At 34.0% G+C, this 16,439-nt stretch overlaps 1 protein-coding gene across 1 annotated transcript in view; it reads right to left on the minus strand.

The window, feature by feature from the left end:
* The window catches only part of LOC129216558 (regulator of G-protein signaling 20-like), a 47,656-nt gene extending 32,843 nt beyond the window's left edge, over window positions 1–14,813 (minus strand). The window contains 1 exon segment of the mRNA XM_054850773.1: window positions 14,733–14,813. Within this exon segment, the coding sequence (XP_054706748.1) occupies window positions 14,733–14,813 (81 nt within the window).
* Window positions 14,814–16,439: the final 1,626 nt, after the last annotated feature.

Genomic DNA, 16,439 nt, shown 5'->3' on the forward strand with positions numbered 1-16,439 from the left:
ACATTGGATTTTTATTAAGAGAACCAAAAGGGTATACGCCCAAAATGTCGCGGCCAAAATGTCGCCGTCCCAAAATGTCGCCGTCTCAAAATGTCGCCAGTCCAAAATGTCGCCGGTTCAAAATGTTGCCGGCCCAAAATGTCGCCGTTCCAAAATGTCGCCGTCTCAAAATGTCGCCAGTCCAAAATGTCGCCGGCCCAAAATTCGCTAATTCAATTGGTACGAAAAATTTAAATGTACGTCGATGCTTTTCAGCATAAAAGTTGCGAAAGAATATTAATTGCCTTTCAAAGTAAGTTCCTTCAAAAATTCCAAACGTTTTCTCCTGTCTTAATTCGTAAACATCAGATTAATTCCAGAAAATTGATATATTTCAGAAAAACATACGTTTTTCTGTATACTATTACAAACGTAAACATGCGAAAGGCTGCTGCAACTGAATTCTCTTTCTCGTTTAATTTGATTAATAATAATACTCAAGATGTAACGCAAAGGATCAAGATGTAACGCAAGGATTCAGACAAAAAATTGGTATGGAAGTAAAACTAAACTGTTCTAAACGCGAATGAAAGAATAATGAGGCGCAATGTGAATATGGCAAGAGAATAGGCGGTTTGTATTTTTTGGCGTAATGAAGTAAAAACAAATAACTCCTTCACTCTAGCATATTATTACGGTAGCGACAGGTCAGCCATTTAGGGGATCAGGCGGAATGGCCCCCGACTTTGAATTTTTTTTTTATATACATGTGGAAGTGGTTTTTATAGCAATCCTATGAAATTTGCATTGGTTATACGCCCGTTATCCTCCCTCTCCCTTTTCACTCGAAAAATTCGAAATCACGGGCCAGGGTGGAAATAAAGTAGAACAGTATCTTAATGAAATTTAATTTTCTCATAGATTTATTAACATCACCCTAAGAACTGTAAAAAAAAAAAAAAAAAAAAACTGTACGTTTTCAGTAAGATATACGTTGGTTAAAGTAAGATCAAAACTGTTCTGAGACTTTTTCTGGAAATGAAACTGAAGAAGTTTAACAAGACTGCTCGAGACCTTCCTCTGAGAGGACATTTGTATGTCCTTTGCGACCGGGATTTAGGGACAGCAAAACAAATGTTTAACAGAGATGACAGATTATTGCCGTGGGAACTCCCATCTCTGATGAGTAAAATTCTGAAATTACGTCGAAATGTTCACCGTCAAATCTTTTGAAATCAATGAAACCCATAACTGCTAAAACAGGTGTCTTTCACTCAGATTTTTGAAAAACGACTCTACGCGATGACAAATATTTTCAATTCTCAACATTCATGAAATTTATATATTCGATAGAACATCAAGGGACAATTTCAGAACAGCTATTTTATTGAAGGTTTTCAAGAGAATACTTTCATGCTTGCGAAGTAGCGCTTGTCAGCTGAATCACATTTTCCAATTTTAAATAGAAAAGAAAAAAAATTCATAATGTATGGTGAAATAAGCTGATATCAATGAGATTATTCAGATCAGTTTTGACCTAGACTTATTTTTAAAATGAGTTTCAAAAAGTAATAGTTCCAGCTCAATATAGCTTGGTAATTCAGAAAGAAAAGAATATTGATAATAATAATAATAAACAAATAAATTTTCTCTCTCAGAAAAAATTGCTGTTTTAATTAGTGAATTTTTACTACGCAAATTGTATAAGAATGCAAACTCAGTTTTTATTTAACACCCACGCTAGTTAAAGTGCTACAAAAATGAGAGGAATACACGGCTAATTTAGATTTTATTGATATCTTGCTCAACTTCTCATATTTAAATTCAGGATACTTTTCATTGTTTATTTAATTACACTGACTCACGTAAACGATTACGAAACTCAACTTAAAACGAAAATAAGGCTTATTTTCGTTTCATTTCACTTGTATGCTACATTTTTGTATGAATCCTCGCATTACTTCTTGAGATATAGCAGTCACATAAAACGATAAAAATTATTCGGTGATCCATCCTTTTGGGATGACTGAAGCCAAAAATAAATGAGCAACTCGCCCTTTAAGATATACATGTAGACCAACTTTTGTCTTAACCCTTGTACAGTAGTTTTACGCGGGGGTTATGTTCCACGGAAATGCTGCGTAAATCGAAACCGCGTAAATTGAGACCTAATATTAGTGTCATAATAGGGATTAGGTTCCGTAGATAAAAAAATACTTCATTCTAGTGATGACTAATTGTATAATAAGTTTAATGTGTACTTATATCGATTTTTATGTATAATATGCATAAAAAAACAAACTAATTTCGTGTTCTGTTTATGAAGAAGAGCTGGCTATGATAGTCTTTTGGTAGTCATTAAGAATTTTTCTCTAATTCTTTGCGGAGCATTAACGCATCCATGATCACTTGCGTCATTTCCTTGATAGAATCTTCCTTCACTAACAAACCAGAAAGGTCATTTCTAATGTCTACAAATGGTTCAAAATTTTCAATGTGAGCGTTTTTGGTTGTCGGAGTCGGTATCCTCGTTGGTTTTGACCTCCTTTGTCACTCCTAAACGCTCTTCTTCCAGTGAGTTCTGAACTGTGTGAGTTTCATCACTTTACTTCTGATGGAAAAAGCTCTGGAACCAATCGCATAAAATGTCTCCAAGGACCCAAGTTCGATTATTAGCTCGCCAAAATGCAGTTAGTTACGTGTAATGTTTAGGAGCTTGGGTTTTGAAAGAGAGGAAAATGTTACCCGTTTGCATTGCCGCATCTGCGTAAAACCGAAACTCATCTACGTAAATTAAAATAAAGGTGTCAAATCTTCAACCGCGTATAATCGAAACCGCGTAAAATAAACCCGCTTAAAACGAGGGTCTACTGTATTACTTTTTGAGATATATCAGTCACAGATAATAAAAAAGAAAGGAAAAAGAAAACATTCGATTGCTCCACCCTCTGTTGTTATTGGCCCCAAAATCTGTCCCCCTGCTGCTTCCTAACATTTTATTTAATTCCGTTCATCATTTTTTGAGCAATGAGTCACGCATATCGATGAAAACGTTCAGTTACTCCACTATCTTGAACGAATTGACGCAAAAAACCATGCAGCCCTAAATCATATATGGGTACTTGCGGGTATCGTTCGAATTCTTACTACAGGTTTTGACGTAGAATGGCCCCAAAAAATCGGTCACATACAAACGCACACTATTCTTGAAGAAAAGTTTAAAATAATTTAGCGAACGTTAGAACTGAACGCCGTCAGAACGTTTTACAGTTGGTAGATAGCGAGTCACAAGAAATAAGATAACGTAACGCTTGTATTAAGAAATAAGATAACGTAACGCTTGTATTCTATTTGTTTGCTGAAAAACAGCCGAGAGTTGCGAATCAAAACGGAATAATCTTTTTAGAATTTATCAAGAAACTCAGTCCAGTCCCATTTTTAACGGAGACATTCATTAAAGGCAGTAATCATTTATTCTGCAAATTTGGTTTTAAACAGCATTTTTGTACATTTGCATTTTTCTTACCAACTGAATGAGCGAATTTTGGATCTACGACATTTTGGACAGGCGACATTTTGGCCCGGCGACATTTTGGACTGGCGACATTTTGGGCCGGCGACATTTTGGGCCGGCGACATTTTGAACTGGCGACATTTTGGGCCGGCGACATTGTGGACCGGCGACATTTCGGTGGCGACATTTTGACCCCGAACCGTTCAAAAGCTATCAAGCACATAATTAGTATCAGAACTATTTTCCTCTTGGCTAATAGGCCGTGGTTCATCCATGAATTCATCAAGGGCCAACTGTCCAACTTGAATTTGCATCAAGTACAGCATAGAACATGGAGACAAGACTTATTCTTTGAATTCATTTGAAGCAGGGAGAAAGAGAGGGATGTAAGTGGACGTGTTAAAGCTTTGAGTGAAACGCGTTTGAAGTTCAGATCCTAGGTAGGTTTTAATTGAAATTTTCCTCTAAATCACGCTGCATAGCAGCACCTACCAGGGATAATACATCTTTCTCTAAAACAGAGGAGAGGTTCTCCTATCATTTGCACTGGTTATTTGCAAACTTTTAATTTTGTCACTTGCATCCCTTTGCTTCTCACTGATTCATTTGTGCTGTGAGGAACCGGCATTTTAGACGAACAATAAGAGATAAATATCCTAGATGGACAACCTTTGTTCATATAAAACAGGAAATAAAAAAATCCGCCATTAAGTTTGGCACTGGCAGAAAAGCTTTTTTTTGACATCACTGATACATTGGGCCTCCATATTCTAAACTGGAAGATGCCAACTTGCAGGTGCGGTAGATATAATTGGAAATATTCGAAATGACGGACGAATTCTAAGCCATTATTCATGCAAATCGTAGCGATTTCATTTTTGAAGGAAAAAAAAAGTTCAATGATTTAAAATTAATATCTTTTGCCATTCTGTAATCGTTAACAAATAAAATACTTGTAATTGATTTTAGTATATAAAACCAAGGATTTGAAAGGAATTTTCGCTGTTGATTCTGCTTTTGTAACTAGCAAAACTTAGTAGCAGTGATAATCTTTCCTCTTCCGTGTTTTATCATGTTATCTAGAAAAAAATTAATATATCTTTTTGCTTTATATGTTTCCCGCGAGGTTCATTTTCAGTAGTAGATGAGGCAGTTGGGATCGGATTTTGTAATTTTTACTTTAACATTAGTTTTTGTTGATGTCTTAAATTACAACCACGTCGTAAATATTTACAGCACATTCTCTGTTTCCATCAACTAATATTTAATTTATGACTCAATGTTTTAATTTTCATGCTGTTTTATTCAATCCTAGCAGTACCCACACGACTTGGCCTGTGGTAAAAAAATCGAAAGGTCATTTAGTTCGGCTGTTTATTTACAGTTAACGTCTATTATGTGTTAAGTATTCTTTTTTTCAAGCTCTCTCATATTTTTTGCAGATTTGAAAACTCAGCAATACGACTATCAGTTGCGTAGCCGCTTTAACGACAACAGCTGTATTTCTTAGGGGACAAAATGTAAACTAAATTTATAAAAAAAACCTTGGATGCATTTGCTCATTTACATTGCATGTCACTGAATACATTGCATGTCATTGCATGTCACTGATAGTCACTGCATTTGGCGCATCGTTTTCGGCTTCAAATAGAGCCGCTATATAAGGGGCCTTAGTCAAATGCTTTCCTATTTATGACGTCACTTCAGTCCCGTTACTTCGGTGATTTTATTAGCAATGTAAGTTGACATTTTACCTTCATCGAGCCAAAAGTAGTACAACTATACTTTATTTGTTTTGAGAAGTTCAAAAACGCTTGTTTTGTTTATTGAATAAATATTTGTTAGAATGGTTATAAGTAAATGTAACATTTGATATAATTACATTCAATTAATAATTTTCCATTATTATATTTTTTAAATTTATTTCTTTTTTTATTAATTTTCTCACTTTTGGAATTTTCACATAATTTTGAGTAAAACATGAATGCGCTGCCCAAAAAAATAAAAATAACATAGTTTGTCGGCGTCGTGGCTTATAATAAATTCAAAACATTTTCACTCTTTTGTGGTAAAAATGACACTTTAATCATGAAGTTAGGTCTGAGATGCTTCCATGCCGATGAAAAACCATGTCTTAAGATTTAAAATAAATAAATAAATAAAATAAAAATAAAAAATCCCCTATATGGAAGATGTTAGACTTTCACCTATAATTTTACTCCCTCATTTCACTAGGCAGCCGTTATAAATCGCTCACGGATGTTTCCGCGTTTTTTCGTCAGTGATCAATTTTGCGGGTTCCAGCATTTTTAAAGTTTGCAAACTTAAGTTTTTGTTGTTGATAGCGAATCAATGTATTAGGTGGATGATGTACGGAAAATTTATGTAAAAATGACATTCTTCTGACACTGAGAACTTATTTTTAGAAAGAGTGGTTACATAGTTTAATTCTTTACGTGTAAGAAAAGAAGTTTTGAAATATGTGAGATTCATCAATGATATTTTTCAGTTGTAAAATGAACTATCAGATAACAAGACTTGAGAATTTATCAGTAATGTATGCGGAACGGTATTAGGCAAAATCTATGGTCTCTTGACTCAACAATAAAATTTAAAAACCTGAGTACTGAGATGTTTTAACAATAAACTTTAAACAAATTTTTGATAGCTGGCTAAGAAGCAGTTTGATAGGATTTATTACAGAGTGGAAAATCAAAGGTAAAAAGAAACTTAACTTTTTATTCATACTTTTACTAATGGAAGCAATCGAACTTGAATTACCTTGATGAATACTGGGCCAAATTTCATAATTCTAATGCTAGAAAAAGGAGTCTGAACCAAAATATATAAGTATGAAAAGTAGGTAACGTGTAGAAAGTAGGAAAAACAAAGTAGAAAAACATGAGAAAATTTAAAAAATGCGAAGGAAAACCCCAATACTAGAAAGAAAAAAAAACCTTCCCTTTCAAAATGTAAAAAAAAAAAGAAGAAAAAGAAACCGTCCGCCCACAAACAACAGAATATCACAATGCCATTTTTTTTCACTTTCAAACTTTTAAGAGTTTTTTTTTTTTTTTTTATTTATTTATTTTTTTAAGCTGGACAAAGTGAATGAGGGCCTGATAGTTGACACTCAATTTTTCTGAAACTTTCAGGATATTTTATTACTATCGTGATAAGAAAAGATAAAAAACTTCTTTCCTTTGAAATTTAACTTGTTGGCCATGGAGTAGAGGTCAAAGTTTAAGGTAGTAAAAAAAAGCGCTAAATGCATGATTGCTTTGCTTCAAAAGCAATGAGTGACCCATGCCAATTCTTTTAAATGTAGGTGCTACTTGATACTAGGTACTTGCTGGCATAAATATTTTGATGGCTCACCCATGGCTTTGAGGGCGAAGGTCAATTGAAAATGCAACTTTTTTTACTTTTTTTTCCTTGTTTGGGCCCGGATATTTGCTAAAGCCGTGAGTCACCCGTAAAGCCGTAGTAATTTGACATCTACCCAAAGACAAACACGTCACTTAAAAAAAAAAAAAAAAAAAAACTTCACATTTTCTTATAGTACCACTAACACATCCTGCAATTTTTATGAAAATTGAAGACATTAACTATCACAAGTGTCCAACATTTAAAAAAGTGACTCTTTTTCAGACTTTCTAAAGGACTTAGAAAGTTCAAATAAGGTTCATCTTACGCTAAAAAAAAAAAAAAAAAAAAAATGCTCTTATGATTAACAGAAAATTATAAGCACAAAATGGAATTTTTGCTCAAAAAATGGGCAATTTAAGTACAAATTTCGCTTAAGACCAGAATAAAGAAAGAACAAGATCGAACAAGAAAAAAAAAACTTTTTTGTGCCCATCTACGGCACAATGCACTCTAATTATATAAAGTTCATTAACTTTCTCTTAAACTTAGTACCGAAAGGGGGGGGGGGGAGATGGCAATTTTTGAGGCTGACGTAATAATATAACGATTGTCAGTTAATTTCTTAACATTTTAACTGCAATTAAGAATGTATCTCTATTTCTACTTAAAGCGATCTGAAGACCAGCGGTGCATATGAAAATATTGCTTCCCTTTCGCAATTTTAACTTAATGCGGCTCAAACGGTATAGTGACTTTGTACCGTTGAAACTACACTGGTGTCCAAAAATTAAGCATAATTCATAAAATGCGAGAAAAATCTTGCAAATTTTCGTAAAATTATATAAAATTACTTATGGAGATTCATTGGTTGTAGAAGAAACATTAAGTTTATGCAAATATTTCGATGGCGTCATGTGCGAAATAGGTGCGCATGTCGGAATATGGATAGAATGGCTCCCACGCTTATAAGAGTTCAGACGCGTTTCATGCAATTACTGTAGCAAGGAACATTGGTTTTAGTGAAACAAGATTAATAATGGTACAAAGGCGCCAAAAGACATGTTTGCGAAGGTAAAAATCGTTTCAGTGCTAGAATCTCAACGATCACAAACCGAAGTATCTCGGATTCTCAATGTGCCTCAGTGTGTAATTTCGAGACTAAAGCAAAAGCTTCAAAATACGGGAGATGTTACCCAACGGTTAGTACCAGGTCGACCAAGAGTCACAACCACTCGCCAAGATCGATTTCTGGCAATATCTGCGCGACGTCATAGGGTCAGCTGTGTTAGAAAACTGGGTTCGGCGCTCAGTGCCGCCTAAGTAATAATAATTTTGAGGCAAACTGTTTACAGGAGACTCAATCATGTTGGTCTGTATGACAGAAGACCAGTAGTTAGCATTCCTCTCACGACAGCGTATAAACGCGCTCGTTTAAACTGGAGCTTGCAACATCGGCATTGAAGTGTGGGACATTGGGTTAATGTGATGTTCAGTGATGAGCCCCGCTTTACTCTACAGAGTGATACTCACCAGGTAAGAATATAGAGAGAAAAGGGAACTCGTTTCCCATCGCGAAACATAAGAGAAAGACTCATTTTGCTTAAACAGGAGTAATGGTGTGGGCGGGCATTATGTTGGATGGCCGCACTGACCTCTATATTTTTTGGACAGGCTCAGTCATTGGTACGAGATACAAAGATGAAGTTCTTGAGCCTTTTATGTTCTCTTGTTTCGTGGTGCAGTTGGTCCTGACTTCATATTCATGGATGATAACGCGCCATTTCACCGTACAGCTGTGGTCTATGACTTTCTTGAATCAGAAAATATCCAGTGATTGACGTTGCTTGCGAACCCCCCTGATTTGAACCCTATCGAGCATGTCTGGGATATGCTCGTCAGAAAACTTGCAACCCGTTCGCCCCTACTAAGCTTCGTTCCGGAGCTAAAAAGAGCTTTCCAGCATGCTTGGAGTATTTTGAGCTCCCAACTCATCCACCATCTCATAGAAAGTATGAGTAATCGTTGCGTAGCGTGAATGGCTGTCAGAGGTGGTCATTAGGGTCGGTTGAAAAACACTTTTTTTCTAATACATTTCTAATACCGCGGAAAACTTGCGCATTAATATCCTTATAACGGAAAAAATAATTAAAAAAATTATAAATAACTTTTGAAATCAAGAATAAACCCCTCATATGCCTAATTTTCTTTCAAACTATTTTTTTTTTTTTTGGTAATAAAAGTAAATATCATCGTTTTTTTTTTTGAGTAGTTTTCTTGTTTTGTAACAGTGTTTCACTCGCATATCTCGTTTCCCTCTATTCCGATGTATATTTCATTCATTACTCACATGAATAACAATTATGTTTAACATTTGGACACCAGTGTACGAAGACAATTACAGCAATAACATTTTAAAGGAAAATTTCATTTTTTAAAGGAAGATAGACATTACAAAAACTCGTTACAGCTCGAAAAGTGGATCGTTATAAGCGAGGGCGTTGATTTCTGTTTCTTATTTCGCGCTTTTAACTTTTCCTCGGCGGATAGTAGATGTTTCATTTGGTGATGGAATAAGATAAATGTCAGTAATCTATACAAAAAGAAACACTTGTCAGAAACCTTTTAACTTTCTGTTGATTCACATAAACAAGCATTACTCTTGTGTTATTTAGGAGTGCAGCCTTGGACTCTTTTGAAGAAGCGCGTTAACGATTTGGGATCTTGATTTTGTATGAAAATATAAAATTTGAGGCTCTTACTGTTTTGCTGTTAGTATGATGTGTTCAAGTTATAATACATGTGACAAAGTTGACATTAACATGAACATACACACATATACATAATATATATACAGTGGCGCACCTAGCATGGGTGACACCTGGGGCAGTAATTTGTGATGTCACCCTCCCTCCCTCTACAGGAAAAAATAATTTAATATTATCTATGTGAATATGAAAGTCATACAATTTTCAAAAACAACTACATTTGCATTTTACGAAATTGTATGTGGGCTAATGTACAAAAGACAAATAAAAACTATGAACTTTTTTTATATAACTTTCCCTAGATGCAAATGTGCAGGCCGTCGAGAGGTCAAAAAAGTAAGGGGGTGTATGAAATTGACGGCCCCTTAATTATTTCAAAGGTATCTAAACAGATTGAACGATAATCGGGTTCGGTGTTTTGGCAAAAGAGGATGTTACTACTAGGTCTAAGTATTGACAATATGAACATAATCCTGATGACAATATTCACTTCTACTCCATGAAATGAGGTGGAAAATAGGGGGTCCGACGATTCCCCCCCCCCCCCGGAAAAATTAAAAGTTTGTGGTCTTAAAAATGCGTTTTAGCTTCATATTTTTCAAAAAAATTCCGCTCCACTTTGGGTGTCACCCCCCAGACGGGTGATACCCCCTCCCTCCCTCCTTTCCCCGTAGTGACGCCACTGATATATATCTATAAAGTCCATTTCGGGGGACATGGACAACATTACCCAGGAGGAGTGACTTGCTCGCGAAGGCCTGTGGACCAGAGGAGTTTTCATTATGAGCATAGAAAAATAGAATCACAGGAACATCAACTACGGTCAAGTAAAAACAATAAGCAATTGTGATTGCTCAAAAAAAAAAAAAGGAAAATTAATGGCCTAAACTGATTTTGATACTGTAAAAGCATTTATTTTTGCGAGGCTTTAAGTTTCGCGAGCCCGTCGTAAAGGTGAAAACATTTTCTTTATCAACATCATTATTATTGTTATTATTATTTTGGTCATATTACATCCGCAAAGTAACCGACATCTTCTTTTTTGCAAAAATAAGTTCGTTTACAGTACTGAAACTCCTGATACAAAGATATTCACTTTGCCATACTGGCTATGTACTTAATTACAATCAACTAGCATTTAAGAATGCATTTTTCGAGTCAAAAAAACCTCCAAAATTCACTATTAAGTACTGATTAAATAAGTAAATTTAAAAGTTTCGCCATATTAGTTTTGAAATAATGCAAGATATTTCAGCAGAGAACAATATAGCTTCGCATAGCAACAGTTCAAAAAGAATTCGGAAGCGAAACATGCTCGTATATTTTATGTTATATCACATTTATTTATTCTTTTTCTACAAACCTTCACCCGCATTTATTTTACAAAAAAATAAAAGAAAACCATTTCATCTTTTGCATAAAATAGGTCTCTTTCCTTAGAAGAAATAGGGGATTATTTGATAAATGCAATTTTGTGGAATATTTCAGGAATGTAGTTTGTATTTTCACAATTTAAAAACTAGTACCTTCAATTGCCCTTGGTATTATACGGGTTGTACAAATTGCAATGTGATTGTGAGTTTATTTTTATTTATTATTTTCATTAGGGTTTTCTGGGGGAAGTGGGTCAGCCCCCTAAAACTGAAGTATGGATAAAGTTTTCAAACTTTTTTACACTGATCATGTTAAATTTCATCACAGTGATTGGTTTTGCATGTATTTGGGTTTCGTGAAATCTTTTTCTAGGTCATAACATTTAGTCAAAAAACAATTCTGAAAAAAAAAAAAAAAAACATATTGCAAGTTCAAGTAACATTTTTCAAAGAAGTGCTTCCAGGTTAGTTTTTTTTTTTAATTTTTTTTTACGATGATTAATTTTTCGTTTTTAGTTTAACTTAAAGTTCATACTGCAACAAGAATTTTTGTGTAAAATAAAATTAATAAGTGTTCAACAGGAGAGGTTCCACTTACCCCGTAAATTTTCCGTTTAAGGGGTAAAGTGGGTCCCCCTATCCTAGTGAAGATTTTAAAATTAAAAGCAACTCTAATTAAATATTTGTACTGGTAAAATACAAGATAACTATGATGACCAAGTTGGAATTGATAGCTCAGCTACAGAAACTGTTAAAGCTGATGATCATATATTTGTGAAACTTACATCAAAGTAAAATGTAGGTCTAATGTTGGAAGTTGATGATTCAAATGAAAAAAAAAATGCTGCTGAATTTGCAAGAACGAATAGAAATGGTGACATTCATTGGCCTGGTGCAGAGGATGTTGGAATTATTTTTAAGGATGAAGCCCAGCATGATGATAGTTCTTTCATAGCACACTTTAAACAGACGCAGTCCTTCAGTGTTTCCAATTTCTTTTTCAGCATATAGTTTTGGATAATTTACCGAAATTGACATTAATCAACTGTATTATGTTTATTTAATACACTTTTATATTTTAAAAGTAAAATAAATACCTATAGGCTTTCAATAAATTTCACAGATGTAACTGTTTTGTTTTTTGTTTAAAACTGTTCTGTCATACAATTTAAAAGACAGTAAATACGAGTATCTCGTAAATAGATGAGTTTACAAAAAAATAAACTTGTACTAAAAAATTACATACTTTATCAAGTAGCACCTCCTTATCCCTTTTTTAGATATGCTTGATTTAAATTTAAATAAAAGGGGGGGGGATTGACCCACTTATCCCTCATTATGGGTAAGTGGGACACCCATCGATTTTTTTTTAATATAATCGTTAAGAATATTTAAAGTAATTTTTTTTTTTTTTGAAAATAATGATGAACTTTAGTTCATTAATAATGTCCAAGATAAAATAAGGCAATAAGTTAAATTTTTTTCTGTTCCAAAACTTCTGTATAAGGTTCAGAAAACGAACTGCTCTCGAAATGGGTCCCACTTACCCCAAACAACCCTACCACGTTTAACTGCTGCGTTAAAATCGAACTTTCAATCTAACGGCAACACACGCATCACAGAGCCTTCTAGTGTTTCCAGATTCAAATCAACTTGTTACAGTAGCTGTTTTGTAAATTGAACAGCTGAAGATTGTGAACATTCTCTAATCCTCATCGGTTATTTAATGCAAAATTCCAAGTTTTCTTTGTTCTGCATGTTAGTTCTGGATATCAGCATAAAAAATCTTTAAGAAAAGAAACTATCATCTTAGCATAAGGTCTTCCACGAAAAGACGAATATATGCGCTTTTTAATTAAGGTAAAACACCAGTAGTGGTCAGTGCTTCAGTATTGGTCACTTCAAGGTTTATATTTGAATAATTTTGAAAAAAAAAAATAGAACCGACTTCAAAATTGCTCTAAAAAGTGAAAAATAATTTTATTCTTTGAACACCATCGATAATACTTTTAAGCGTAATTTAAAAAAAGAATCATCAAAATCGATTCACTAGGTGAGACGCAGTGAGTGGACAAACAAACAAACAAAAAAACAAACAAAAAAGCATACATACTGTATGAACTGATAACCGCCTCCTTTTTTGAAGTTGGTTAAAAAATAGGATTCAGGTTTCCCAATGGATTCAAACGTGAAAGAGGTAATACTTCTTGCACGTTTGATGCACTTTCGAATCCATTGGAGACTTGGAATCCCATTTTTTTTTCAAATATAAACTTTGAAGTGGCCGCTTTTGACACACTGACCACTACTGGTGTGTTTACCTTAATTGTTTGGAATATAAAAGCAGTGCTGTATCCACGAAATTTTTTGTTACTCAAATTTGAGCTCATGTTATCATTTTAATTATCCTTGAATGAAGGCTAACAAGATTTTTCAGTATGTCTGTACGAAAATTGAAATATCCTATTTTTTGACTTAGACTATTTCCGATTAAATTATAACCAATTTCTACGTGGCACTTTTTTTTATGCATATGTACGTATGTATCTTAAGCAACTCAAAAACGGTTATCGATATTTCGTAAGTAGTGTTTGTATAAGATCCAGTTGTGCTCCTTGCTTTTTGGTTCCAATCAAATGTTCCAGAGGGCTTTTTGTTCTTTTTTTTTTGGGGGGGGGGATAGATCAACGCTAAATTTTTAGCCCGCGGAGCGAATGGGAGGCGGAGCCTTCTAGTCACCTATTAATGAATGAATAGTACATATTAAAATCTCAATGCACAAAGAAAAAATTTTTCTCCCACTGGATAAAGTTTAGACTCGGAGTAAATTGGCAATGTAATGAGTTTATCTCCATTGAGAACTAGCGCCATTCATAGCAACTAGGTTTATAGCAATGTAAAAAAGTCCGCAGAATGAGTAAACAGAGATTAAAGGACACAAATATCCACAAAATAAATAAAAGAAAGCAATAAAAGGCACTAAAAGTTCCATTAAAATAAAATAAACTGTGAACTTAATTTTACTGCATTAAAAGCTACATTAAACGGTTAAATAATCCACCAAATAAAGACATCAAATCATTAAAAAGATTTTAATAGTTGAATTAAAAACTAAAATTAAGTTAGTATTAACGAAGTTCTAACACTAAGGACAAAACAACTGCATAACGAAAAAGAAAAAAAAAAAAACATTTACGCAACAAGATTCTTTGGCATTTTAATCCATGTTTACTAATAACAAAGCTGAAAGTCTGTGTCTCTGGATGTGTCAATCTCCGGATTTCTGTTACGCGCATAGTGCCTAGACTGTTCGGCCGATTTTCATAAAAATTGGCACAAAATTACTTCGTAGCATAGAAGTAAGCACCTCAAAGCGATTTTTCGAAAATTCGATTTTGTTCTTTTTCTATTCCAATTTTAAGCCAATTATACCGAGCGAATGGCCATAACATGGACGAATAAATTACCATAACATGGAAGAGCAAATCACCATAACATGGACGAGCAAATAACCATAACATGGACGAGCAAATTAACCTAGCATAATGGCGATAAATTCATCATCCATTATTTGTAAATATTATATAGGAGAATCAAATGACCTTTTGATTTTCTACTACTGGCAAAGCCGTGCGGGTACCGCTAGTTAGTAGTAAATTTAAATTTACCGGTGATCAAATTACAGTAAAAGCATTTTCAAAAGTAAAATTTGGATGCAAAAAATGGTCTTACCGATTCCACAACTCTAGAATCGAAAGCGGCGAACTGTTTCATGTCCAATTCCTCTTCAAAAATATCTTCGTAAAATTTCATTGTTCTACCAATGATGCGATGCGAATATATATTTTCCCCAAGAAGTGGTAAGAATTGAATTACTTTTGTGTTCCTATTTTCGATAGATTTATTTTCAGTCATATTTCAGTTTTATTCCATAATCTGCGCGTTGTGGAGGAAATAACATTTAGTTCCGTGTCCTGTCATGTTATCTATGACCTTTTTCCGTTTAGAGCCACCTGCACAACTTACAGTTCGCGTTCGATTTTTTATTCGGGAACTGCAAGGAAATCAGCTGATATTTTGCCATATTTATATATATATATATTTTTTTTTTTTTTTTTTTTAAAGGCTTGGAATAAAATTTTGTTGCGAAGTTGAGAGGATTCCAAAACATTATATCATTTAAATGTATGAAACGCGAAAAAAAATTGCAGAACAAATGGATTGATTTTTTAACACTGAGGAAAAAATTTTCTTGTGCTATAAATACAGGGTTTTTGATAGCAAAAAAAGAGTAATAAGATGGAAATGAGGTCGTTTTTGAAATTTTAAAAATATTTTTTTCTGAAAGACCATGCTTAAAAACATACGATTTGACCATTTTTTAAATAATTTGACAAAGTTTACTATTTTTAAAAAATTATTTAAATTGGTGCGCACACTCAATTTTATTTTTTACGCTTCTGCGCATGACATTTCAAATGATGAACTGTCATTCACTGTTTTCATTAGCGCATAGCGCAATATTTAATTTACTTCTTTACTCATATGTAGTGGCAACGATATGGTTGATAGCAAGCGTGGAGCGCAATATTTAATACGCATCTGAATTATCATAACCTGGAATGCGGTAGACAGCAAGCGTAAACATTCAGCGCGCTAGTGGAATGCACCAAAGTACGTTATTTGTGACGTCATGAAGACCACGCCTTGTTTGATAAATCGTACATTTAAAAAAAATAATTAAAAAATAACTGTTGGGAAAGTGAAAGTATTTTCTGGGTCTATGTTTTTTTTTTTTTTTTTTGCTCATTTTATCAATTTCAGTGACTAAAAGTAGTACTTTTGACTGAAGGAAACAACCCCATTATTAAAACTAATAGTTGCTCATTAAAAGGCTCAATTCGCAGTTCTATAACTTGAGTACGCCACCTTGCGGTGATTGAAGAATGTCCAATTTGCGGTAAAAGTCCAGTGAGGTAAAACATTTCCATTATGCAGTACAAAGCAAATCTCTCATTGGGCAGGTCATATCCTACGTAATTGGCGCAGTCTTGGTTTTACCTCGTTTAACAGCTGGTAGCCGAAGACTGCAGGGCCTCTTATAGTTTATTTGAATTACGAGTAAAGCGTGATCATGATCAAATTAAGAGTAAAATAAAATTATTCATACTGAAGTAAGAAGTTTTTTATAACAGGGCTTTGAAATGGGGTTGTTTCCTTCAGTCAAAAGTAGTACTTTTAGTCACTGAAATTGATAGAATAAGCAAAAATAATAAATAGATAAATAACATGGACCCAGAAAATACTTCTATTTTCCCAACAGTTTTTCTTTTTTAATTAATTTTTAAAATGTCCGATTTTTCAAACAAGGCGTGGTCTTTATGACGTCACAAATGATGCAATTTGTCGCATCTTTGTACGTTTCCACGTTATAATAAT

Source organism: Uloborus diversus, chromosome 2 (assembly GCF_026930045.1).
Source record: "Uloborus diversus isolate 005 chromosome 2, Udiv.v.3.1, whole genome shotgun sequence".
NCBI lineage: Eukaryota > Metazoa > Arthropoda > Arachnida > Araneae > Uloboridae > Uloborus > Uloborus diversus.